The sequence below is a fragment of the Macrotis lagotis genome, chromosome 8, assembly GCF_037893015.1.
Source record: "Macrotis lagotis isolate mMagLag1 chromosome 8, bilby.v1.9.chrom.fasta, whole genome shotgun sequence".
NCBI lineage: Eukaryota > Metazoa > Chordata > Mammalia > Peramelemorphia > Peramelidae > Macrotis > Macrotis lagotis.
The window spans coordinates 110,614,266-110,641,387 of NC_133665.1; the positions used below are offsets into that span (position 1 = coordinate 110,614,266).

Genomic DNA, 27,122 nt, shown 5'->3' on the forward strand with positions numbered 1-27,122 from the left:
TGTCCTTCCTGAGCCCGCTCGGCGCCTCCCCCGGCCGCGGCCGCTCCCCGACCCCGCAGCCCGGCTCCGCGGCGCCCCCGCCGCGCCGGCCGCCCGCCAAGGCCGCCATGCTGGACGGGCTGAGCTCGCTGCCCACGCAGATGGTGAGTGTCCGGGCCGGCCCCGCGGGGCCCGCGGCGCGGCGGGCAGCGCGCCGGCTCACCCGGCCTCCCTCTCCCTCTCTCCCTGCAGGACTATAAGGGCCAGAAGCTGGCCGAGCAGATGTTCCAGGGCATCATCCTCTTCTCCGCGGTAAGTACCCGGGGCGGCGGCGGCGGCGGCGGCGGCGGCGGCCGCTGGTCGGGCCTCCCCTCCCCTCACCGGGCGCCTCCCCCGCAGGTGATCGGCTTCATCTACGGCTACGTGGCCGAGCAGTTCGGCTGGACCGTGTACATCGTGATGGCCGGCTTCGCGTTCTCGTGCCTGGTAAGGAGCCCCGGGGCCCGGCCGCTCCCCTCCCCCTCCCAGCCCGTCCTTTAAGGCCTTTGTCCCGGACCGCGGCCGAAAGCCCGAGTGAGTTCGGAGAGCTTGAGCACGCTGGCCAGCTCCGGCCGAGGGCTGTGCGGGCGCGGTCAGCCCGGCCCTGCGCCGGGGCTCGGCCCTCCCGGTGCCTGCTCCCGCCGCGTGCCCGCTGTCCTAGTGGCCACTCTCCGCACGCTGATACAAAAAAGAAACGCGGGGTCCTGGGGAGTCGGGAATCCGGGAAGGCCATCTTTGAGGTAGGCAACGGTGGGCTCTGAAGGCCGACCTCCGGAGATGGGGAGCCCAGGGTTAGGTGTGAGACGGCGAATTGGGCTAGTTAGAGATGAAAACGGTAGTTTGGAACCAGGTGGCCCCATACTGACTAGAGGAATTTGTATTTGATCTTAGAAGGCGCGGGGAACCCCGGGAAAGTTCTTGAGCAGAGGCATGACAGTTCATCCTGTGCTTGAGGAATATTGTTTTGTCATTTATTTGGAGCTGGTTTAGAGAGAGATGAGGTGAGCTAACCAAGTAGTGGCTATTGCACTAGACCAACAAGATGTCTGAGGACGACCCTTAACTTAGGATGGTGGCCCTGTGAAGAGAAAGAATAGGACAGGTGGCTTACGATGATTTGGTAGCAGACCGGATTTATGAGGGTTCGGAGTCAAGGATGATCCGAAGTTGTACACCTGTGTGATGAGGATGATGGCATCCCAGGGACGTGGGGTCAGGGGAGGCAGTCAGTCCATCTGCCCTACCAAAGGGGGCAGCGTGCCTGTGCTACCTGTGGTGGGCTCCTACAGTGCAGATCCTGACTGATACTGTTCCTGCCTTCCCATCAATGACCCCATTGCACATCACTGGGTATCCTCAGCAGAGATAGGCAATTTAAGAAGAGGGAGTTGGTTTTTGGGACCAGTTCAAAATATCCAAAAGGCAGTTGATGTTGAATAGAAAGAAAGATTGTAATTGTTATTACAGGTTTGGAAGTGAGCTGCATAGAGAGGATGAATTTGACTTGGAAACCTAATCAGCTCCCATAATTTAAGACCAGAGAGATTTAAGAAGGCCTAGGACACAAGCCTTGATATATACCCAATTAGGAGTTGGCTATAAATTATATGGCAAAGAAGACTTAAGAAAAAGTGGTCAGACAGGAGAACCAAAAGAAAATAGTGCCATGAAAACCCAGGGAGGAGAAAGTATCAATACTACCAATTGGTTCAGAGAAGTTGAAAAGGAATGAGATTTGGGAAGCAGCTATCAAATCACATTTGGCGAATATAAGAGATTACTGTAAACTGGGAAACTGTACTTTCACTTGAAAGAGATTAGAAGCTTCATTGCAGGTTACTAAGAGGAAATGGAAGAAGTGGACATAGATAGCAAGAATTATAGGACAATGACTTCAAGAGTTTTAAGACCCAATGAGGTTTTTTTTTTTAAGTATAGGGAGATCTGAATAGGTTTGCAGGTAGCAGAAAAGGATCCATTAGAGTGGAAAAGATTAAAGATTTGACAGACACTGAAAAAGCTGGCTGTGGTGAAAAGGATCATTTCTTAAACGCATACTGGAATAAAGAAAATGAAAGATGTCCAGGACAGAAGAGTTTCTATTTTCTCTGAAAAATTTAAGGCAGTGGCTTCTTCATATGAGGAGGGGGTAATAATAGGAGGCTGAGTGGAGCAGGGTTTGAACAACCCTACCGTAGAATATCAATTACCAAGATAGTCATGATCACAAAGGCATCAAAACAACTTTAACCTTTTTAAATGAGGTCCACCTTCCTGTACTTCTAAAACAGGAACTTGGAGTCAAGTACAGGTTAATACAGAAACTCTGTAGACCAATGATTCATGTTGTTTTGGACATTTGACTGATGTATAAGGTATACATTTTCTCCCTCCCATCAAGCTGACACTTCCTCCGTGGCCCATATATCGCCGACACCCACTTAAATGGCTCCCTGTTCAAGACTCAGGATTAGAAGACAAGAAACCAGGAGAGAAAAAAATAAAGAGGCATCCTAAAAATAACTGAAAATGTCACATGGTTCAACCTTAAAACACATTTGGTTAAACTTGTCATATTCAAAACACAAAATAAAACTACCTACATTGTTATTGCAGAACTGTGTTTAGAATTTGTTATCTATTGTTTATTAAAAACCAATTGGGGTTTGTTCATAAAGAATTTTGGCTACTGGCTTTACAATTTCCTGTGAAATGAAAAAGATGCTTGTGTGGAATGTGCCTTGCAAAAGTGCAAGTTCTTTGCTTGAAGCCCACTAATATTTCATAGATGAAATTAACTTTTATATGCTCCCTTTTGAATAATTAAAAGTTTCTGTGTTGTTTTTTAATAAAACAAAGCTACTCCAATCCTACATTGATTAAAGGGTCTTTTGTGCAATAAGTAGGCAAGAATGATAATCAGATTTTATTGTTACTGCTTTGTAAAAAACTAGTATGCCATTTTTGTGGCTGATAATATTTTCAAAGAGCTTTTATTCTGAACTAACATTTAGCTCCCCTCCTCCAAAAGGCAATAAACGATGGCAACTTTAAATGATCAACAGTGGTTCTTAGTAACACTCTGATTACTCAGAGCAGTAACTAAGTGGGTCTGGAATCTGACTTCTAAAATATGCTTTTATAGCATTTCTGACTGCTAATTAACCAATTTTGCTGGCATATAGAAGGTTCTGCATCCATGCTTTTTTGCTGAGATTGAGATAAAGAAATTAGCTTAATCCAGGAAGCAGGAGGAGGTAGATGGGTCCAAATTGTAAAAAGGAACAGATGGTTAAAAATACTTACACAGTCAAACTTCATTTTAAAAATGAGCTAAAGTTAGAAAGTAGGAGTAATGTATTTTATAAAAGTCTTTGATTTAAAGACATAGCAAAACCTCTTGAGTTTGTCAGCCTTTATCAACAACATCTGGTTTTAAATTAAAAACTGGACAGTCTTTAATGAAAAGCAGTAATTTAGGTGACCAGCTTCATGTAATCCTTACTGCCAGCGAACTAAGGATTCTCTTAATAGGAAAAAAAGGATAATGGTGAATCAGAGACCCTGCTGGAGAGTATTTGGAGAACAGTAAGCTATTTGTTCAATTTCACTTTTTCTTTTTTTAAACAACAGCTTTACATTAAGTTAGTACTTAGTTCAAAGCAGTGCATTAGATGCTGGGAAAGATATATGTAGTCTGAAGAAAAGACTTCAAGGAAGACAAAACTGTCTTTGTGTGTCCTATGTTTTGTAGAAGAGAAAATAGTAGTCTTATATAGCTGCCAATGACTAGATGTAGGTAAATATCATTTCTATGTAAGAAAACTACAGCTGTCTGGAAAGAGAACAAGAGGTCTCATAAGGCAGGGAGCTCTCCATGCTGGAATTAAAGGAAAAGGTTAAGTGACCTACCAATCTCTCAATCTGTAGAGAGATGATTTTGATGGGAGCTTGGAAGAAAAAAGGCTGAGTGGATTCTAAAAGAAGAGGAGTTACCAGTTCTAAATCTTGGGTCTTGAGGGAAACCCAGGAAACTTGAGAATTAGTACCCTTATATTTCCATATAACCTAAGAAGACAATGTTTCAATGAGAAAATAGTCAAAAGGCAAGAGTTGTAGGAGCTAAGATATTTAAAGCTGGAAAGCACTTTAAGAGCATCTTATTTCAATTTAATTTTTAAAATGTAAGAAAGTGGGGAGGCTAGGTGGTGCAGTGGATGAAACACTGGCCCTGGAGTCAGGAGTACCTGGGTTCAAATCCGGTCTCAGACACTTACTAATTACCTAGCTGTGTGGCCTTGGGCAAGCCACTTAACTCTTGTTTGCCTTGCAAAAAAAAGCACTAAAAAAATGTAAGAAAACTAAGATGCAATAAACTTTCTAAGGTTTAACTAGCAGCAAATAAATGGGAGAACAACCGATATACAGTATGTTAGTTGCTAGATTCAACTAACCTTGGTTTTCTATTTCCAAATCTGATGTTTTTATAATCACACCACTGTTTCCTACATCCTTTGGATGTAGGACAGGAGGACTAGTGCTATCAGTAAAATTTAGGTTGGTGACAGGGCTTTGGTTTATAAAATATAAAGTATGAAAAGAACCCCATCTTGTAAATCTGCCTCTGGAGATTCTCACTAGATGTGTGTGTATACATATTTGGTGTGGCTTATGAAAATCCAGCATAATCTAATGCCATTTGGTTTCAAATCACTAAAAAGAGCAGAATTGTCACAATTAATATGGTAGATTTTACAAAGGCCCAGTTTAAAAAAAAATAGACCTGGAAGGGAACGTTTTTCAATGTGTATAGCATTCAAAGTGGTAATTTTCAAAAATCTACAACAGAAAAATGTCTCAAAGTCAGTATTAAAATGTTAGCACTTCACTAATGCCATTCCCATTTATGTAGCATTTTAAGGTTTATAGTAAACCTTTGAGGTAGATAAAGTATCTGTTTTACAGTAGATGAGGAAACTGATTTGAACCCAAATTTCATGATCCTGTGCATTTTACACTACACTGAAAATTAACTGAACAAAATTTATTTTATAAAATGTTTATTTACTGCATGGTATTTTACCTCTTATAAAAATGCTAATATATACACAGTAGAGCTTTAAAACATGGAGGAATATTAAATTAAGTGTTATGATACAAAAAAAAAGCAATAGAGTAAGGAAAGTGTAAGGAAGCTGAATTTTCTATTTCAAGAGACATAAAATGCCCCAAATTCAGCTCAAAAGCACCTGTATTTTACTTACAAATGATTTAATTCCAAAAGGAATTAGTATTCAGGTTTGTTTTGGCTGTTGAAGAAATGAATTAAAATCAGTATTGTATACTGAATAAGCCAAAAAGCACAACAAATAGGTTCAGTTCTGCAAGTATCTTGTTTAAACTAAATGTACAGCTCCATTCTTCAAATCTATAAAGATCATGCACTGACTTCAATTTATCAGCTACCACTGTAATTTTTACTAATATAACCCCATATCATTTGCTTATCAGGCTTATGTGAAGCCATTTGTTTTGGTAGTTTTGTTGCATTGCTATAGTGGTCTGGAAAATCCCCAGCTTTTATACTGATAGCACTGCTCTGGTAGGTTTTAACTATTTTAGAAAAATGCTGCTACACAATTATTTCAGGCTGCTTAAACAAATTTTCATGTAAAATACGAATTATTTTTCTCTTCCCATAATGTGGTACCTAAAAAAAAAGTCTTAAGCCAGTCTAATACATCACTCATTCATATCCATTTTATAATTGTTCTCCTGCAAAACAAAAATCCTAGGAAAACAAGCATAGGCAAATTCAGTGGCCATCACTGGCTAAGGTAATTCTGGGGAAAAAAACTCAAAAAATCTTTAAAAATAGATCTTCAGTTCTGACAACAACATTAGGACAAGTACTCAAAAATTCACATTTTCTTCAAAAAACTTGAGAAGTCGAGCTTTCGCACTATAATTTACATATTTTTCACCCAAATGCTCCTGCAAATGTACCTGTGTGGAACAAAGAAAAACCATTATGAAAAATATGCATCTTAGATGTCATCATAAATATAATCCAAAGTACTACCAATTATGACTGCAAAATTTGGAGGTGGAATGATAGTAAAAGCTAATGGTGTATTTTTACTTTAAGCCATATAAAGGAGGAGTACAGTACAGTGGAGAGCAAGCTGGCCTCACAGCAAGATCTAGGTTCAAGTCTCACTTCTGACATATTGGCTGTGTCACCTTAGGCTGAGAGAGTGAGTGTGGTGTGTGTGTGTGTGTGTGTGTGTGTGTATGTATGTATGTCTCAGTGATAGTGGGAGAAAGGGACACATAAATCTATATTCAGACCAATTCAGTGTTCAGTGTCTACTACAGAGGTGCTATATGCTCTGGGATAGGGTAAACACTATTAAAACTTTATGTAAGCAGATCATTCACAGCTATCTACATACCTCTCTCTTCAGTTCATCATCTTCGTCCATGAGATCGTACACTTTCTCTAAAAGCTTCACTCCTAACCCCTGAATTACATCAGCTCTCAAGACTTCAATCATTCTTCTGATCTTTTCAGAACCAGATACAACTGCTAAAAAACCAAGAAGACGAGCAATGATAATCTTAATAGGTATACTCCACAGCAAGAAGAGGGGAATACATTTGCTTTAATAAAATTATTATATTCTACTTATTGAGTACAATTTATAGAGATTTATACTTGAGATCTGTTCACATTGGAAATTTATACATAAATGGTTTTATGCCTTATTGAATGGGAAAAAAGCACTGAAGATACAAATAGTGCCTGTTTGTGAGGGGCTTACATTCTAAAGACAATATACAGAAGATTTCCTCTAAGTCAGATGGAAATGACACAAAACATAGTAGCGCTATTTACAGTGCTTTCAGAGGTCATTACCAATCACCAAATCTAAATGAGATGAGCCCCACTTTAAGAAAATTAGATATATTCAATTAAAAATTGAGTGAATCAGTTTATATTACAAAGAAGCCCATATAAATCAATTAATCAAGAAGTATCTATTAAAGGCTAACTTTGTATAAGACATTGTGCTAAATGCTTTGTAAAATGGCAAAAAACAGTTCTTCCCTTCAAGGGGCTCACATTTAATGGGTGAGACAACCTGCAAGATACAGCCATTGCAAATGTAGTATAACCCCAGTGGGGGCGGGTAGGGAGGAATGTAGTCAGGAAAAGCTACTTGAAAAAGCTGGGATATAAGTTGAACCCTGAAGGAAGTCGGGGGGGGGGGGGGTGGAGGTGAAGAGGGAGAGCATTCCTGGCATGGAAGAAAACCAGTGAAAAGGGCTGGAATTGGGAGATGAAGAGTTGAAGAGTCATGACAACACAGCCAGGAGGCCTAGAGTATGTGGATGGCAGTAAGGTGTAAGAAAACTGCAAAGACAGGATCACTTTGGTGGATGAGAGAGAGGGTGGACTTAAGTGAGGATGAACTGGAGGCAAGAAGATCAACAAGCTTGCAAAAGTCTAGGCATGAATTGATGAGACCCTGTGCCATGTGGTTTCTGTTTGAGTGGGAGTATCAGATGTTCATAGGCTTTTATGTGCAAAGTGTGAGAGGGTACTCAAGGGTGACATCTAGATTGTGAGCCTGGGTAAACAGAGGATGGTGGTGTCCTCAACAATAAGAAGTAAGTTAGGAAGGGAGGTTTAATAAATTGGTTCTTAACAGGTTCCATTAAATGCAACCTCTCCTAATATATCTAAAGTAATATTATTTACAGAAACCTAGTTTTTTCAGGGAAAAACCTGCATAAAGTATGGTATCAATGCCTTTCAATCTGGCTAAGGTAATTGGTCAAATCAATAAAACCCTTTACTCAAACAACTGAAACTAACTTAAAATTCCATCTGTAAATAGTAACATCAAATGTGCGTGCAAACTGCTATTAAATTACTTTGGCTTTCAAGAATTCTACCTCCAATGGGTACTTTCCAGTTTATTTCAAAAGTAACAAGTCACAGACCTGGAGAAAGTTCTTTAAGCCTAAGTTCCTCTGAATCCTCAACTTTCCCATGCAGAATTAGTGTATCTTTGTATTTTCGATGAAGTCTAAACTCTGACATAGGAAGAAGTAATGGAAGATTCTCACAATTCTCTTTAGAGTCCATTTTTAGTGTTTGAGTCATCAGCTGTACCAAATCATTCATTTCATTTGTATGACCTTTCCTGAAAAAGATTGCATTTATAATTAGTTTGGTCTTAGGAATTTTCATTAAAATATAATGTACTCAGGTTCATTTATTTTGCTTTAATTAGATTTTTGAATGATGTCTCTTGGGATTTTTTTTATCACCACAGTTTCCATCAATTTGCTTCTCCCTCCCCCCTCCTAGTCACACATATAGCAAATATATAACAAATAGCATTTTTAAGATGAGAAACCCCAGAATAACCAATCAGTACATAAAGTCCGAAAATATGTACAAAGTACGGTATTCAGCAAAGGGGGGGGGGGGAAGGAAGTGTCTTCTCAAAGTTCTTCTTTAAGCCACACTTGTTCTTTAAAATTGAGCAACATTTACTTTAGATTTTTTGGGGGGTTATTTCCATTTATGTTATTGTAGTTATTATGTACACTGCTTTCTAAGTTCTAAATCAGTTCATATAAACCTTTCTCACACACATTTCCTATAGCATAGTAATAATCCAATACATATATGTAATACAACTTGCTTAGCTATGCCCCAAATACATTTTTCTCCCCTAATTCTTTGCTATCACACATACACACAAAAATTCTGTTACTTAATATTTTGGTATGTAGAACTTTTTTTTCCTAAGGGGAAATGCTCTCCTTAGGCAAGGAATGAGGAACCTTTTTCTGTCAAAGGTCATCGAATATTTATGACATCATTCGTGGGCTACATTTTGGTCAAACATTTAATTCACCTCTAAAAAGCTTAATTGATTTATTGAATTTCAAGTCCCCCCTGTGATTGATTGCCTTGTCAATGCTAGATCAATGGAGCTGGGCTGGAAGGTTCCCTGTGCCTGCCTTAAAGTATAAGCAATAATGAAATCTCTGGATTAAAGCCTATGGACATTTTAGCTACTTTATTTACATAATTACAAATTGCTTTCCAAAATGGTAGTACTAATTCAAAGCTCCACCAGCAATATAGTGTGTCTATTCTATATCCTCTTCAACATTTACTATTTTCATCTTTTGTCACCTTTGCCAAATTTCTGGATGTGGGATAAAAACCTGAGTTGCTTTGTTTAATGTTTCCTTTATTATGAATGATGTGAATCACTATCCTATCTTTTAATAGTTTAGAATTTGGGGCAGGGTTATTTCCTTTAATAAGTGATTTGATGATCATTATTGGAAGGGTTATGGGAAATCTGGGACACTATTACACTATTGGTGGAGCTGTGAACTCATCCAACCTTTCTGGAGAGAAATTTGGAACTATATCCAAAGTGCAACAAAAATGTGCATACCCTTTGACCCAGCAATACCACTACTGGGTCTACACCCTGAAGAGATGAAAAAAAAGGGTAAAAACATTACTTGTACAAAAATATTCATAGAAGCCCTCTTTGTGGTGGCAAAGAATTGGAAGAAAGGTCCTTCAATTGGGGAATGGCTTAGCAAACTGTGGTATATGTATGTCATGGAAAACTATTGTTCTATTAGAAACCAGGAGGGATACGGGATTTCAGGGAAGCCTGGAGGGATCTGCATGATGCTGAGTGAGATTGAGCAGAACCAGAAAAACACTGTACACCCTAATAGCAACATGGGGGTGATGATCAACCTTGATGGACTTGTTCGTTCCATCAGTGCAACAACCAGGGACAAGTTTGGGCTGTCTGCAATGGAGAATACCATCTGTATCCAGATAAAGAACCGTGGAGTTTGAACAAAGTTCAAGGACTATTCCCTTTAATTTAGGGTAAAAAAGCAGATATCTTACTGTCTGATCTTTTTAGCTCTTATACTTTTTGTTTCTTCCTTAAAGATATGATTTCTCTCTCATCACATTCAATTTAGATCAATGAACAACATGGAAACAAAGACTGACAAATTTCTGTGGGGGGGTGGGGTAGGGGGAAGGAAGTAAGAGTGGGGGGGAAATTGTAAAACTCAAAACCTTTAATAAAAAAATCCAAAAAAAAGTGATTTGAATTTTGGTAGGACCTGCTTTTTTATATCCTTTGCTTATCTGTCTTTTGAAGAATGACTACAGATCTTTATGTGTGTCTTTATATATGTTTTAGATAACTAAGATTTCTCTTCATTGGAGAAATTTGGTACTGTTTCCCTTATCCTAGGCGTTTTAATTGTTTGGCAGAAGCTATTTATAGTTTCATGTTAATCAAATTTGCCTATTTCATCTTTTGTGGTTGCCTCTCTCCATTGGTTAAGAATACATCTCTTACCTCAAGCAGTGAGAGATCTATGATCTGCTTCTCTTCTGATGTGTTAATAAGATCTTTAATATCAAGATCAAATTTAGAATATTAATTTAATATTAAGGTCCATTTTGAATGTATCATGGAATAGAGTAGAGGGTGCTGATCTAAGCCTAATTCTGTGAGGCTATTTTCCAGTTTTTCCCATCAGTTTTTTAACCAAACAGGCAGTTCTTTCCTAAATAATTTATGCTTTCTACATTATCAAGCTCTGTTCCCATTGCTTCTGATTCTCCTTTGCCTAATCTCTTTCATTGATCTTTACCCAGGAGGAATCAAACATGCCGCCCTGTAAGTCCTTCAAGACTGAATCCAAGTATCCCTTTGATAATTTGACTGATACAGCATTAAAACTATAAATTAACTTTGACATTATCATTTTTATTATATTGCCACAGCTTAGAAGTAGACACTGAATATTTACCCTGCTACTGAAATTATTTAAGCATTCTGCAACTGATCCTCAGCTATTTTATGCATTTTATATTTATGGGAATAGAATTTCTCCCATTACTGCCTCTTGGAGTATGCTATTATATATAGAAATTTTTAGGGACTTATTTTGTAATTTGCAACTTTGTTAAAGCTGTTGTCTCAATCAGAATCTTTGCCGATTCCCTAAGATTTTCTAAGTAAACTATAATTTCAGAATTTGATGCTTATCATTTGAATTATTCAATTTAAACCTATGTATCTTGGAGTTTAAAAGTACAGGGTTTTTCCCTTGGAGACAATTTCTGGATTCTTCAGATTGTCACTTTGTTTTCTATATTTAGAAGTTCTGGACAATTTTCATGTATTATTTCTCATGTCTTATTCCTCTGGGAGACATCAATCCTCAAGTTGTTGCTTGCATAGTGTGTGAGAGATAAATGTACAATCACACTCTTTCTAGTTATATTTATTTTATATTTTATTTTTACCCCAACTATATGCAAAACCAAACTTCAACATTTACTTTCAAAACCTTGAGTTACAAATTCTCTCCCTTCCTCCCACCCCACTCCCCCATTGAGAAAGCAAGTTACTTGGTGTAGGTTAAAAATGTGTAGCCAATGAAACATCACTACAATAGTCATGCTGTAAAAGTAAACATAACCCTCCCCACAAAGAGAAAACTCAAGAAAAGTAAAGTGAGAAAAGTGTGCTTCAGTCTGTATTCAGATACTATCAATTCTTTCTTTGAGATGGATAGCATTCTTTTTCATTAAGTCCATCAGAGAAATTGCTTCAATATTTTTTCCCCAATTGTGCCATTGTTAGCTGTATTTCCCTCCTTCCTACTCCCCACCCTCATTTATTCTATTATCTCTTTTTCACTCTGTCCCTCCTCAAAAGTGTATATCTGATTACTTTCTCTCTGATGTGTTGTAGCTTGCTTCACCTTGGGGCCCACAGTGGTGACCTCCCTCCTGGAGGGGAGCTGAGAATAAGGAGTCAAGCCACTACTGCCTTATGCCTCCAGCACCCCTCCAGGAGGGAGGTTGCCACTGTGGGCCCCAAGGTGAAGTAAGCCACAACAAATGGTGCCGAAACTTGGGACCCCCCCCATTCTGAAGGACACTTCAGGAATTCACGCTCATCCTTGCTGGCCAAGGTAAGTGCCTCATATTGACCGGTCTCTAACGGTCTCCTCGCCGCAGTGGCCCCACAGCTTCTAGAGCCCCCTGTAGTCCCTTAACACAATGGGGAATCTTCCCCCTTCTTCTCAAGATACCCAAGTACGGGTTCTTAAACAACTCCTAAGTTTCCGTCACCTGAAATGCTCTGAAAAAGAATCTAACACTCCTGGTGGTTTTTGTTTTGGCCCCTTGGATTGAAGCTGGCCACATCCTGGATCCTGATGTTTGGGGGTGTGATTTGACACTTGCCTGCAGAGCTGAGGTCCATGGTGCCTTTTCTCCCCCACTGCCCTTCTATCCTATTGTCACCACAATACATGCCTGCCTTTCAGGGAACGAGGAAAAACCTCAAGATATTGTACAGGCAGCTTTAGGTGCAGAAAAGGCCAAGGCAGAGAGCCCATGCCACCTCACTGAGGTCTGCAATGAGGGCACTCAAACTGATAAGAAATCCATTCACCCCCCTCCTCCTAAGCCCTCCCTGGATCCTCCACTAGACAACCCCCCCCCCCCCAAGCCTCCTCATCTCTACCCGGAGTTGCCTCAGGAAGACAGCTGATCCACCCTCCCCCGAAACATCAAGATGCTCCCCCTGCCCCCTCAGCAGCAGCTAACAACTTCACGGATGCCTGTCAGATGAGAGATCTTTGCTGGGTCTATTAATAACCATTACCTACCCTCCCCTCTCCTCAAGGGGATTTCAGCACTCCCTGTCAGCTCGCTCCCCTTCTCATTTCCCTGACCTATTCCACAGGCTTATGTAGCCTTTACAGATGCAAATAGAAAGCACTTGGGCTGTGTAATCTACAGTTAAGGATCCATTTTATTTCACAGGAGCCCTCACACCCAGTCTGTGCAACGGGCAGAATTGCAAGCTCTAGCTTTGGTCCTTGCCCGCTTCCCTTCCTCCCCCATCCTAATGCAATGGAGAGGGTTTGCTTGTGTTTTTCCCACAGACTGCACTGCCCTGCTGTAGATTCCCGACCACCTGATCTGACAAGCAGCAGGAGCAGCAGCAGCATCACCTAGCTCTGTAGCAGCCTGGACCAAAGGAATGCAAAGAATGTCTCTAAACAACAATAGATGAAACCCGAGATGCAGAGGATGGAGGGGGGGAAAGAATCCCCCCAACCTCCCCGCAGCACTCCAGGACCAGCACTTTACCTTGGCAAAAAAAGAGTGATGGACTTTAAACCTAGAGAACATTTGTCTCTTCACCAACTTTGTTACTATACTATTCCTGCTGAACACCCCCAAAGTATGGGCCACCCCTTGGTGTGCACTTATCCCCTCCCCCCAGTTCTTTTATGATGCGCCTCTTTTCCCTGCTCTCTTTGCCAGTAGTGGAACTGTGGGTCTCCCCACACTCTCACTGGAAGAACAAGCAGCTACACTGTGTCCCAGGACTCTTAAAGTTTCCAATTCTGTTGGTCCTTTGCATATCTGTACTGGGTCCTACTAACCTGTTCATTCCAAGGGGACCTTTTTCGCCTTTGACTCCTCTGCTATGAGGATCAAACCCCATACACACCCCTCCCTGCCCTTTTCTCCCTGACACTGGACACTGCCCCCCGCTTCTGGTCTCCACAGATCCCCTGGACCCTGTGTAAAAGCCCCTATGCATTTCGTGTCGGTTCCCTACTCAGCGTTTATTATGACTATCCAGGTCCCCCCGGCCCTAAATGAAAAACAAGGGGGAGATGTGGGAACACAGACTATTCTAATAGCCATGACACAAATCATTTCCAAGTAAACCACCACCTGGTCAGTCTCAGGAGCTGGCATGCCATCCTTAGAGATAAGGTGTTCCGGAGTCCTTGGGAGCTGGACATTCCGCCCCACAGACCAAGGGCACTAGACACAGCTGTGTTTTATCACCTCCTCTCTAACATACCCCCTTATCCTGTAACACAAGATGCTGAACTTATCCTGCTTGTGCACTCCCCCATTCCTTCATTATTCTTTGTTCTACCCTGAAAGACGTAACAGTATATATGTAATAGCTAAACAATAATAAAATTGAGCTGGAGGCATAAGGCAGTAGTAGCTTGACTCCTTATTTTCAGCTCCCGTCCAGGAGGGAGGTCACAGCTGTGAGCCCCAAGGTGAAGCAAGCCACAACACCGATGATCTTCACTCTATCACTTACACCTCTCCCCCTTCTCCCATCCCTTTCCTCTCCTATTTTCCTTAGGGCAAGATAGATATCTATAACTGAGTATGTTATTTCCTCTCTAAGCCACTTCTGATGAGAGTAAGGCTCACCTCACTCGCCCTCACCTCCCCCCTCTTCTACTCCATTGCAAAGTTTTTTCTTGCCTCTTTTATGTGAAATAACTTACTCCATTCTACCTCTCTTCTCCCTTTCTCCCAATACAATTCTTTCTTGTCCATTAATTCCATCTTTTTAATATAACTTCACATTCAACTTCCTCCTGTGCCTTGCTCCTTCTAACTGCCCTAATAAATGAGAAGGTTCATATGAGTTATGTTATCATCTTTCCTGCAAGAAGACAAGCTTGTTACATCATTAAATCCCTCATAATTTGCTCTTCCCATCCACCCTTTCTATACTTCATCTGAAGTCTGTACTTGAAGATTAAATTTTCTGTTCAGTTCTGGTCATTTCAGCAGGAAAATATGAAATTTCCCTATTTCACTGAATGTCCATCTTTTCCCCTAAAAGATTCAGTTTTGCTTGGTAGTTCTTTCTTAGTTGTAATCCAAACTCTTTTGCCTTCTGAAATAACATACTCCAAGCCCTAGAAGCTCTTCATGTAGTCTCTGGCTAAATATGTTATCCTGACTGTAACTCCATGATATTTGAATTGTTTCTTTCTGGCTGCCTGTAATATTTTCTCCTTGAGTTGGGAGTTCTGGGATTTGGCTATAATATTCCTGGCAGTTTTTATTTTGGGATCTCTCTCAGAAGGTGGTCAGTGGATTCCCTCAATTTCTAAATTACTCTCTACTAATTTTCCTGGAGAATTTCTTGAAAAATGAAGTCTAGGCTCTTTTCCTGGTCAGGACTTTCAGATAGTCCAGTAATTTTTAAATTATCTCTCTTGTCTGTTTTCTAGGTCAGTTTCACATTTTTCATTCTTTTGGTTTTGTTTCATTGTTTCTTGTTTTTTCACAAAGCCTACAGCTTCTTTTAATTCTGTTCTACATTTGAAGGGATTATTTTCTTCAAAGAGCTTTTGTGTCTCCTTTTCCATCTGGCCAGTTCAGCTTTTCTCCTCACTGGCCTTTTGGACTGCCTTTTCCATTTGACCCAAACTGGTGTTATTTTCTTCATTACTTTTCTGTAATTCCTTCACTAAGCTGCTGACTTGATTTTCATGATTTTCCAGCATCCCATTTCTCTTCCCAATTTTTCCTCTACTTCTCTTACTTGATTTTCAAAATCTTTTTTAAGCTCTTCCATAGCCTGAGACCAATTAATATTTTTCTTGGTGACTTTGCACACAGAAGCTTTAACTTTGTATCTTCTGAATGTGCATTTTGATCCTCCATGGGACCAAGATGGTCAGATTGTTTACTTCTGTTGTTTGCTCATTCCCCCAGACTGACTTGATTTGATCCCAAGCTTTTGCAGCTATTTCCAGGGACAACCCTAGAGACCTCAATTCCTCCAAGGTCTTATGAGAGGCTGTGACTGCTCCCCAACCTGACCAGTGCTCTGGTCTGGGGATGACCACAAGCACTCCACCCTGCCCTGGAGCTGTGAGGAGGGTTTCCTGCTCCACTATGGCAGTGAAGCTCCTTTTCTTGGGACTGGTCTCCAGACTGCAACCTGGATCTGAGTAAGGGCAAAGCAATAGAATATTGCCTCAGGGATGTCAGAGAGACCTCTGCAATCTCTCCCAAACCCCTTACTGCATCGGTGGACTGGGTGTTCTGAAAGTAGCTGCAGGATGGCTCCCCAGGGTACTTGCTCCTAGTCCTCTGGGGCCAGGGCTGCACTGAGGCCTGCCCAGGACTGGGCTCTCCCTTGGATGTGGCAGTTTTCCTGTTGCCCTTCCCTATCATCCTTGGACTGAGAAGACTGGAAACCGCTACTGTTTCCATGGACCCAGGTGCCCCCAGGAGGCCAGGCACCCCACAGCCTGTTGTTCCTGGATGGCTGGAAGCGATTCTTTCTGGCTCATCCCACAGATCTCCCAAGTTGTCTTGGACCAGAAAATGGTTTCATTGTGTGTTCTGCCACTCTTGAATTTGGTTAGTTGTTATTTGAAGTGGTCTGGGGGAGAACTTGTGGGAATTCCTGCCTTTACTCTGCTATCTTGGCTCCAACCCACATTCTCTCTCTCTTTTTTTTTTTAGGTTTTTTGCAAGGCAAATGGGGTTAAGTGGCTTGCCCAAGGCCACACAGCTAAGTAATTATTAAGTGTCTGAGACCAGATTTGAACCCAAGTACTCCTGCCTCCAAGGCCGGTGCTTTATCCACTGTGCCACCTAGCCGCCCCCCAACATTCTCTTTTTAAAGTTATTGCTTTTTCTTTCTCTTCTTTCAGACTATTTTCTCTTCTGTAGAGTTATTTTTCTCTTCTCTTTAATTTTTTTGGTAGGACTTACCATCATGGATCTAAGTTTTTAAATTCTGCCAGTTACTTTTGCTGTGCACAAATAATTATGAAAGCAGAAAATAAATCCTGTGTTTTACAATTCTTATTTCTCTTCTAATGTATTCAGAAACATCCTGTTGTGGTTCCATATTCCTTTAGGAACCCATGTGGTCTTCTTTCTCCTCCAGTATTCCATCATTTTCCTTTGTGTTGCAAAATTATTCACAAGATTTCTGCACTCTCTTAGCTGTTCTTGAAGCCATATTCCCTTGTTATTAATGTTTTCACCATTGTTTTATCTGCTTTTGTTCAGTCTTTTAGTCCCCTTTCTCTTGAGTTCTTTAGATATTCCAGTATTTTCCCTTATATTCCTTTAATGCTCATTTTCTGACTCATTCCCCTTTGATGGTGGTTCCACCATGGGCTGGACACCATACTATCTCACTCTTTCCATGCTGGGCAATTCACATTTCAGAGGCCAGTCTTGGCCCCAAGTGACTCCTGAGGTAAAAGAACTGGCCTGAAGTGAACACTAAACTCTTTTCCCTCAAGTTTAATAGAGTGCTTCATAATCATACATCTGGCTTGCCCCACTTCCCTCTGTTCCCGCAGTTCTCTGGTTGAGTACTGCTGTAGTGCCAAGTACAGCTAAGCTAATCTTCAAGCCCACATTAGCTTCTGCCTTGTTTCTTTGCCGCTGGGAAGAACCAGGATTAAAGGCAGAATGGAGTTTCATTGTAAGCCCATGTGTGGTTCTTGCATCTTTTTATATAATGAGTGTTGAGTGAACAAGTTAGTGATCATGAGCTCACTAAGGTTTTTAGTTCCTTGCACATAATTCCTATAAGAGTTTTGGGAGGTCATGAGGATCACAAGTAATGTCTAATACTCTAGTTTTTTAGTGAAGTGACCAAAAACACTCATGTTTTATTTTCAAGTCAGAATTAATCAGTGACTAAGATGATCAGCCTTTCAAGGAGAATTTAAAACATCTTTACTTTTCTAGTTTGCTTTCTGCAATGGTTTGTGTGTGTATATGTCTGTGTATACACATATTTGAAGACTTACTAAATAATATAAGGAAACACACAAGGGAATAATGGCAATCTGTTTTTTGGGGGTAATGGAAATCTTACAGAATTTTATTAGTTAACATGGTCCTATATAGACTCACAGGAACCTGAACATAAATAATATATATAAATCCCCTTACTTCACATTGCCAATTCTTTTTCTCCTCAGATTTTTTTTTTTGGGGGGGGAAGTCATCTTATCAAGAAAGATGTTAGGACAATTTTTAACCTTAATCTGATGGATTAGAAGTTTAGCAAACCTACTAGTGTCTCAGTTCTTTTAAAATTCATTTGTTCAACTGTAGGTCTAGGTTTGGGGGGCCTCTGTCCCTTTTAGATACTCCAGTCCCACTGGACTGATTCCAAGATGTCCAGCCTATAAAGAATTTGCCACTGCTTCCCTCATCTGAGTTTCTTCAAATTATGAAATTAGAACATTAAGTTAAACAGATATGAATGGTTAGGATAATTTAGGTGCAATTATCTGAAGGCAGGGAAGAAACCAACAACCTTTCTACAATTATCATTTCCATTTTTAAAGGTCAAATTTCTTGTTCTTTTTTTCTTTTAAGTTTTTGTAAGGCAAACGGGGTTAAGTGGCTTGCCCAAGGCCACACAGCTAGGTAATTATTAAGTGTCTGAGACCGGATTTGAACCCAGGTACTCCTGACTCCAGGGCCAGTGCTTTATTCACTACACCATCTAGCCGCCCCTTAATATGCTTGCTTGCTCATTCATTCATTCATTCATTCATATTCACTCATTTATTTATTTAAGGTTTTTGTAAGGCAAATGAGGTTAAGTGGATTGCCCGAGGTCACACAGCTAGGTAATTATTAAGTATCTGAGACAGGATTTGAACCCAGGTACTCCTGACTCCAGGGCCTGTGCTTTATCCACTGCTCCACCTAGCTGCCCCCCTATCATTTCCATTTTAAGACCTGCTTTTAATTTTTTATTTATCATAATGATAGATTTTTTTCCCATTACTATTCAAGTAAAAAACCCCAAATTTTGAAAGTTATATAATCAAAATGATCAAGTTTAGTCACAGAGAAGAAATGAGAAAATGCTGCTTTTTCCTTTTAGTAAAGAAGTAGATGATAGGGGTGAAAACTATGCACGTAGAAGGTTGTATAAGCATAATATGTACTGGCTGTTTTTGCTTAATTGTTTTAAAAAAAATCTTTTTTATAAGGGAAAGCTCCCTGTTAGGGGAGTAGAAAAGAGAGTATTCAAGAATGTATGAGATATAAGCAAAAAACATCATTACACTATACCTTTAAAAATAAGTTGCCCAGCAAACTACTACAAAGTTTACTTCTGCAGTAAAATAGTCAACATAGGTCTTCTATGTTGATAAAAGCACATAAAAATCAGGTGCATGCACTAGTATGCATAATTAAGATAGAAAATAATTTTGAAAACACAGACTTACACTGGCATATTTGGATTAACCTATGAACGGAGGTTAAAATTATACCTACCCTTCCTTGGAATCTCCATCTGACTTATCAGTTGAACTTGTAGAAGAGCTTAACTCATCCTCAGACACACAACGAACTAATTTCCTTACCTATTGGCAAAACAAAATTATCAGTAATTATATGCAATTGTATGAAAATCTTAAACACACACACACAGCTACAATTTAATTCCTTTTACCTAATTCATTATTTCAATTAGTACTACTCCTATTCATCCAGAGTCCCATGTTTGAAACCTTATTATGTATATTATTCTTTCATCCCTTACCTTTCATATCTAATTAATTATAAGTTCCTTCCAGTTTTATCTATTCAATCTCTCTTACAACCATCTCTTTATTTCCACTGTCACTATCTAGGCACTCACCTGGACAATTATATTTGCTTCCTTTCAATCATTATATATAGATGTTTTTAAAATTTTATTTATTTAAGGCAATTGGTGGGGAGGTGTTAAGTGACTTGCCCAAGGTCATACCACTAGGCAATTATTAAGTGTCTGAGGCTGAATTTGAACTCAGGTCGTCCTGACTCTAAGGCCCGTGCTCTATCTACTGTGCCACCCAGGTGCCCCATTATGTATAGATCTGAGCATGTAAAAAAAAAAATCTGTAGTGGTTCCCTATTACCTATTAAAACAAAACTCAAACTCCTTAGCCTGAAATTCAAAGCCCACCACAACCTGGCACCACTCTCCTAGCCTAATACTGTTTGCCCTCCAAATACTCTAGATTATAACCCAATTCAGTGACTTACTATTATAAATAACATGCATTCTCCTTCCTTCATGCCTCTGCTCATGCTATTTCCTGTGTCTGGAATTCTGATCCATCATTTTTTTTTCTCCCATTCAACTTTTAAAGTCTATTTCACAGGGCAATTTCTATAAAGCTTTCCTTATTTCCTTGCATTTCATATAACATTTTATACTGTTGCACCATTTTAAGGGAATTATATTACATGCTAGTTATCTGCATTTATGTCTTATTCCCCTAGACTTTATATTTCACAAAGATAAGGACTATACCTTTCCCAGCCCTCAGGATAGTATTAAGACTTAAATATTTACTAAAGAAGATAGAAATTATTTTGTAAACCAAAGTTTCTTTACGGGGTTGAAAATTAAAAGCCCTTCTCATCTAGATCATAAGGGAAGCCTGAAGAACACAATGAGGTCTCACAGTGCCTTAGAGAAAAAAAATCAATCCTAAAGAAAGTATACTTTTCACACAAGGAAAAACAATTGTATATAGTACTCAAATCTTTCAGTGTGACTAACCAATATTAGACAAACCATCAAATTCTATTCAAGAAATGGATGTTGTACCTTGATATGATGCAAGAATATCTGATAATTATCTCAGAAGGAAGTCTGATATGGTGGAATGCATTCAAATCTGTAATTTGACCTAATTAAGGGCTTAGGTAAGTCTAAAATAGTGAAATATCTGAGTAACAGAATTTTTTTTAGAGAAATGAAACTTTATTATTCTCAGAAGTAGATAAGTCTTATTTATTCACAAAAATGTGTAGTGTCAGAAAACAGAATGGCAAAAGAACTGCTCTTTTCCCTGTGTGCTGTTATTTAGTTAGAAAAAGTTTATCACAAGTCAGGAAATCTGTAATTAACCTTCCCACCCCCCCCATTAGATGACACTCAAACTTCACAAGTAAGGAAAAAGAATGCCCAAGTTCTACTACAAATGTAACAGAAAAAGAAGAATGTGATTGGTAGTAAAATGAGAAAATAAAGGATTTTTTTTTTGCCAGTTAGATTGACATATTGGGGGGGAGAGAGAGAAAGAGAGAGAGAGAGAGAGAGAGAGAGAGAGAGAGAGTGTACACATAAATAGCAGAACTAAATTAACAAAGATACCTCTTTGGGATACTTGTTTTTGTAATGACTTACTAGTTTATGAATTAGTTGTATGTGAATATATGCTACAGTTTTTTCCCCTTATTTCCAATATCATTACCTTCTGTGAGGGGATACAAAGACAAAATTGGAGAAGACACATATACATTTTTCTGTACAATCTAGGGTTCGGTTAGGGCCCAGGGCTGTCCTGGTGATTTCACCAGCAGAGGAAACTTCTAGGGAGGCATTCTCTGCCCCTTGGTGTTTAAAGGGTGGCTGAGCCAGAGCCACAGGCTAGCATGAAGCTGAGACAAGATCTGGTTCTTCTGGCTCTAAGGTCAGTACTCTGGCACTTGGCCACACAGCCTATGACTTACATGGCACCATCACTGTGTAGGTTTATCCAGTAAAGCTTAGGACTGTAACAATAGAGAATCGATACAAGGTGACTGGGGTCACAGGGAAGGCACTAGTTAGCCAGGAAGGGGAAAGATCAAGGAAAGACTTTCTGTATAAATGGTACTTAAAGGAAGCAAAGTATCCTAAGCTCTCTAAGTGAGGAGAGGGTAGATACCAGGCAGAGGGACTGCAAGTCCAAAGCCAAGAGTACTGCATATAATAAAAAAGCAAGGTCAGGCTGGCCTGGATTGCAGAGAATGTGAAGAATGTATATGTAATCTGATGAGGTAGGTAAGTTGGAACCACATCATAAGGAGTTTAAATGACAGATAGGAGCTTTTATTTGAGTCAATAGGCCACAGGAATAAACTGTAGACTGAGTAGGGGAGTGACATGGACAGACCTCTGCTTGAGGATATGGAGGATGGATTGGAGAGAGGCAGGAAGTGAAGTAGGGACCCTGCCATAGGTGAGATAAGATATGATAAAAGATTGAACTAGGTGGGTAGCCATAGGAATAAAAATAAGGGGATGGGTAGGTGTGAGAGATGCTGGAAGATAGAAATGACAATACTTGGCAAATGATGTGATATGTGAGTCAGAATGGGAGTGATACCAAACCTGGATGCCTATTAGGATATTGGTGTCCTTAACAGAGATAAAGAATTGTGGAAGAGAGGTACATTTTAAGGAGAAAGATGAGTTCAACTTTGAAAATATTGATTGAGACCTCTGTAAGATATCTAGTCCAAAATGTGGAAAAGACAGTTGGTGATATCAGAGTGGTGAGAAGACAGACTAGGGCTGGATATATAGATATCATTTGTATTGAGGATGATAATCAAATCCATAAGATCTGAAAAGGGCACCAAGTAAGAAAGTAGAGAGAGAGGAGAAAGTGTCTGGGAGAGTGCTCTGGGGAACACCTAAAGTTATGAGGCTTAACATGGCTGATGATCCAGTAAAAGAGACTCAGGAAAAGTCAGACTGAAGGAGGAAAACAAGGAGAGTGAATAGTGTCAAGAAAACCCAGAAAGAAGAGTATATCCCAGAGGATGTATGTACAGTAGGGACAAATGCTGCAGAGAGGTCAGTAAAGATGGGGATTGAGAAAAAGTTATCAGATTTGGCAATTCAGAAGTCAGAAACCAGACCACAAGTGCGTGATAAAGGAGCACTGGGGCAATGATAAGAAAGATAGCTTTTTCTAGAAGTTTGATCAGGAAATGAATAAGATGAATGCTTAAAGGGATGGTATAGGCTTATCAGTTTTGAGTTTTTTAGAAGGATAGGGGAGACCCAGATATATGTGTAGGCAACTGAGAATGAACCAAAATATTGAAGATCTGAAAAAGAGGTGATTTGGGGGATAATCAGTCTGTACGGAAAGACAGAAAAGGATGAGATCAAGATTTGGTCCTGTCAAGAAGGGTCACCTCTTTTTTCATCAGAGACTGGTGTAAAGAGGAAAGGACTCCAACTTTCATTTAAGAAACTCTATAGCTAAGGAAAAGGCAAACTTTATCCTGGTCTCTTTTACCGAAACAGAATTCTCATTAATAAGGTTTTATTGTTAAAAAAATGAATTTAAACATTTCCAAATTAAGGAATGTGACTTATGGCTTACTTGAGAGGCATCCACATCTGAAGATAACTGATGAGCAATAACATGCTCATCTTCTATGTGCAACTTCACTCCTTCTCCAGCATCCAGAGAGCCTCTTCTCACTGAAGGACCTGAAAAAACTATCCAAGGCCAGTTGGTTTGAAATGAGGGAAACAGTCAAGCAGAGTAAGAAGGAGCACTGGCCTTAGACTCAAAGAATCATAGATGTGGAACTAGAAGGTACCTTAGAAGCCATCTAGTACAACCCCTTCATTTTCCAGATGAGGAAACTGAGGCCCAAAGAAGTTGAGAGGACTTAGATCAGAATATGTGGTATGACACTAACCCTTGGTTATAGGTAAAGCAATTAATTAACTTCTGAGACTCGGCTTTCTTCTTTGGGGTATTTACACTACTCATCTCAAGAGTTGTGTGGAACTCTGTAAAACATTACATAAATGTTATCTTGTTTAAACATCTTGCTCACACTTTCTAAAAATAACCCCTATAGGAACTACCCTTCTTAATGGCCTTAACTCTCCATTCTTGTTCTTGAGCACAAGGCATTGAACCTAGACAAGTTAAACAAAGTTTAGAAGTGGAAATATAAAAAGTCACTTGATAAATCCTCTGTATTCTCTTGTGTTATTCATACTTAGAGGACCATTATCTTCCCAAAACAAAATCAGATTATGTTAAGTCTATCTAAATCAATTTGTTCTAGACAAAATTTTAAACTGGATCTTGAAAGTTCCTCTACCTCATCAGATATTTCTTTTCTTCAAACCTTCACATAAAAAAAATTAGATAGATGCACCAACCCCCCAATACAACTCCCCCAGCTGTGAGAAGGGAAAAAGATCTTACCAGTGGGAAATAGTTCTTCCTGTGACCGCTTTAGTCTCCTCCTTTCTCTGGCAGACAAAGGTCGATCCTTTTAAGGAAAGACAAATAAGAGTTACTCCATTATTAGCATGAAAATGTTCTGACCAGCGTTCAAGGTGCACTTTGAAACCAGACTCTTTTATGTCAAAATTATGGCAGTGAGGCACAAATATTTAAGAGGTTTGAACATGAATAGTTTTCAATGGATTTTAAAAAATCTACCTAATCTTCCTTAATTTCAAATTTTTATATCAGAAGTAGCAGGGGACCTGAACCATAGAAGCTGCTTGCCTACTTAATTAAGCAATCTTAGAGGTTATAACTAAGGTTCTCAGTATGACCATCTCTGAGTAAACTCTGCTACAAACCAGGGCTAGGAAAATAGTTCATTTCTCCCTAGCAGTTTAAGGTTCACAAAATGTTTTTCCTGCAAATATTATGAGGTAGGTATGATATTTTTATTCTCATTTTGTAGCTGAAGAAATTGAGTCTTATCTGACTTGCTTAAGGTCACACAACTATTAAGTGTAAAAATGGGATTTTAATCAAAGTCTTGCCTCTCAGCCTAATGTTTCTTCCACTATACTCTGCTGTTCTCAAGTCCAGAGTTTACCTGGATCCTTACACCAAAAAACAAAACAAAACAAAACAAAAAACCAAAAAAAAAAAAACAAAAAAAAAACAAAACCCAAAACCCCCCCCACCAAAATCTAAGTAAATGTCAAAAAATTTCTGCCAACCTTTGAGGACATTATTTCACTGCTTCTTGAACTATCCACAGATGCCATTACTTCCATGCCATATTTATCAGCATCCCCATGTGTCATCTTCGCTACTACTTTATTAGCAAGGGGAAGAGAAGGCAAAGGCCTAGGAGGAACTTCCTGAAACTTAAAATAAAGAAAATATAAGACAAGTTCAGTTTCATATTCATCCTTTCCCATTTTTTACTTCATATTATAAGCCCCCAAACTGTTTTCCAAGACGTTTCTTTATTTTTATTTTTTTTAGGTTTTTGCAAGGCAAATGGGGTTAAGTGGCTTGCCCAAGGCCACACAGCTAGGTAATTATTAAGTGTCTGAGACTAGATTTGAACCCAGTGACTCCTGACTCCAGGGCCGGTGCTTTATCCACTGATCCACCTAGCCGCCCCCAAGAAGTTTCTTTTAAAAAATCTCCAATATTTATATTTTTATAAAAATAATCCACGCAATATTAGCCACTTTCTAAGAAGCTAAGAAGAAAGAATACTAGAGGAAGCTCCTTCAAGAAGTCATCTATCTCCATTTACGAGTAGGAATTGCACATTTAATCATCCTGGCCTGTTCCTTTCTTTACATACTCTAAATGATCTTTCCATCTTCCTCCAAAGGAAAATATCTCCCTCCACCATGTACAACTGGTTCATATTTTAACATGTTATTTTTCCCTGCTCTTCAGTTGATAGTATTTATATATCTTAAGAGCAACAGTTAATTTAACTGTTAATTTAAATCTAAAACAACTTACTCAAAGGCTATCATTGGTGAAACAAGTTTCTTACTTCAAGGATTTGTGATTCTAGTAGGGCAGGAGCAATTTTATCAGATTTAGATCACAATCCTTTTTTGTTCTAGTAAATGGTCTTCAAAAAAATTGCCATGACCCCTAGCAGTATCATATTACAAAAGTGACAATCATGAAAACAATCTGGTACTAGCTAAGAAATACAATGGTGGATCAGTGGAACAGATTAGTTTCATAATACACAGAAGTAAATGACCATGGTAATCTAGTGTTTGATAAACCTAAGGTACAAGCTTTGTGGTTAAGGACTCATCATTTAACAAAAATTGCTAGGAAAACTAGTGAATAGTTTAGAAGAAACTTGATATGGCTCATCATCTTTATTTCACCCCATGCCAAGATGAGATCAAAATGGTTGGATGACTTAGACATAAAAGGTGATGTCTAAGTAAAATTGTACCTGTCAGATCTCTGGAGAAGGGAAGATCTTGTGCAGAACAAAACAAGACAAAAGAGGCTTGTGAGAAGCAAATGTTTTTTGACTAAATGAAATTAAAAAGTTTTTGGACAAACCAAACCAAAGTCAAGATAGGAAAGAAGGAAACAAGTAAAAATTTTTACAGAGTTTTTTTGATAAAGGTCTCATTTCTCAAATTTATAAGGAATTGAATCAGATTTATAAAAATAAGAGCCATTCAAATTAAGAGCCAATGGTGAAAGAATATGAATAGACAATTTTTAGGAGAAGAAATTGACGTTATCAATAGTCTCATAAAAATGCATCACTGATTATAGAAATGCAAATTAAAACAATTCTGAGGTACCACCTCATACCTATTCAACTAAAAAAGAAAATGACTATTCTTGAAGGGGTTGTGGAAAAATCGGGACAATAATACATTGTTGGTGGAGTTGTGAAGTGCTTTGACCCTTCTGGGTCAATTTGGATCTATGCCCAAAGGACTATAAAACTGGTATACACCCTTTGTTTGACCCAGAAACACAACACCTAGATTTGTATCCCAAAAAGATCAAAGAAAAGGGAAAATATTTGTACAAAAATATTATACCATTTCTGTAGTAGCAAAAATGAGAAATTAAGGGGATGCCCATTAACTAGAGAATAGCCATATGTGGTCTATCAATGTAACGGAATACTATTGAGCTATACAAATTGATAAGCAGGATGGTTTCAGAAAAATCTCAGAATTTTTATGAAGTGATGCGAAGTGAAGTGAGCAGATCCAGGCGAACATTGCACAAAGTGCAATAGTGTAATGGTGAGCAATACAATGATCTAAGACAATTCCAAAGCACCTATGATGAAAAATGCTATTTATACACTAAACTGATGAACTCTGAGTGCAGATTCACTTTATTTTCTTGGTTTTATGTGTTTGCTTTTGCAACATGGCTTTTGCAATGTGTGTGTGTGTATCTGTGAATATAGTTTAGAGTTTCCATAACCAAAAACTTCTGAGACCACCATGGTGATGACTATCACTAAGCTGGTCCTCTGATGAATAAACCCTTGTTCATCATCAGAACCACATGTGAAATATATTCAGTTTGGAGAATCTATCAACTTTCTTGGCTAAAAATTCAAAGTTTCCTTCATATAACAATGAAGCAAT

General features: G+C 39.2%; 2 protein-coding genes across 7 annotated transcripts in view; one reads left to right on the forward strand and one right to left on the reverse strand.

The window, feature by feature from the left end:
* Positions 1-21: 21 nt before the first annotated feature.
* SPCS1 (signal peptidase complex subunit 1) lies at positions 22-2,636 on the forward strand. The gene is made up of 4 exons (XM_074198204.1): positions 22-143; positions 232-291; positions 379-465; positions 2,420-2,636. The coding sequence occupies exons 1-4, from the start codon at positions 108-110 to the stop codon at positions 2,543-2,545; spliced, it is 309 nt and encodes a 102-aa protein (XP_074054305.1). The 5' UTR covers positions 22-107; the 3' UTR covers positions 2,546-2,636.
* A 2,417-nt stretch (positions 2,637-5,053) lies between these two features.
* The window catches only part of NEK4 (NIMA related kinase 4), a 38,121-nt gene continuing 16,052 nt past the window's right edge, over positions 5,054-27,122 (reverse strand). For all 6 annotated transcript variants that reach the window (XM_074198195.1, XM_074198193.1, XM_074198190.1 and 3 more), the window contains 7 exons: positions 24,723-24,872; positions 23,965-24,031; positions 23,119-23,237; positions 19,235-19,323; positions 8,029-8,231; positions 6,474-6,607; positions 5,054-6,024 (listed from right to left, as the gene is read on the reverse strand). In XM_074198195.1, the coding sequence (XP_074054296.1) occupies positions 5,932-6,024; positions 6,474-6,607; positions 8,029-8,231; positions 19,235-19,323; positions 23,119-23,237; positions 23,965-24,031; positions 24,723-24,872 (855 nt within the window). In that variant the 3' untranslated portion in view covers positions 5,054-5,931. The remainder of the gene's footprint in view (positions 6,025-6,473; positions 6,608-8,028; positions 8,232-19,234; positions 19,324-23,118; positions 23,238-23,964; positions 24,032-24,722; positions 24,873-27,122) is intronic.

Bases quoted from the DNA above. Each gene is read 5' to 3' on its own strand.
- SPCS1 (XM_074198204.1), top strand. From the start codon at position 108: ATGCTGGACGGGCTGAGCTCGCTGCCCACGCAGATG. The intron at 144-231 runs GTGAGTGTCCGG...CTCTCCCTGCAG, and splicing joins GCTCGCTGCCCACGCAGATG to GACTATAAGGGCCAGAAGCT. The intron at 292-378 runs GTAAGTACCCGG...CCTCCCCCGCAG, and splicing joins GCATCATCCTCTTCTCCGCG to GTGATCGGCTTCATCTACGG.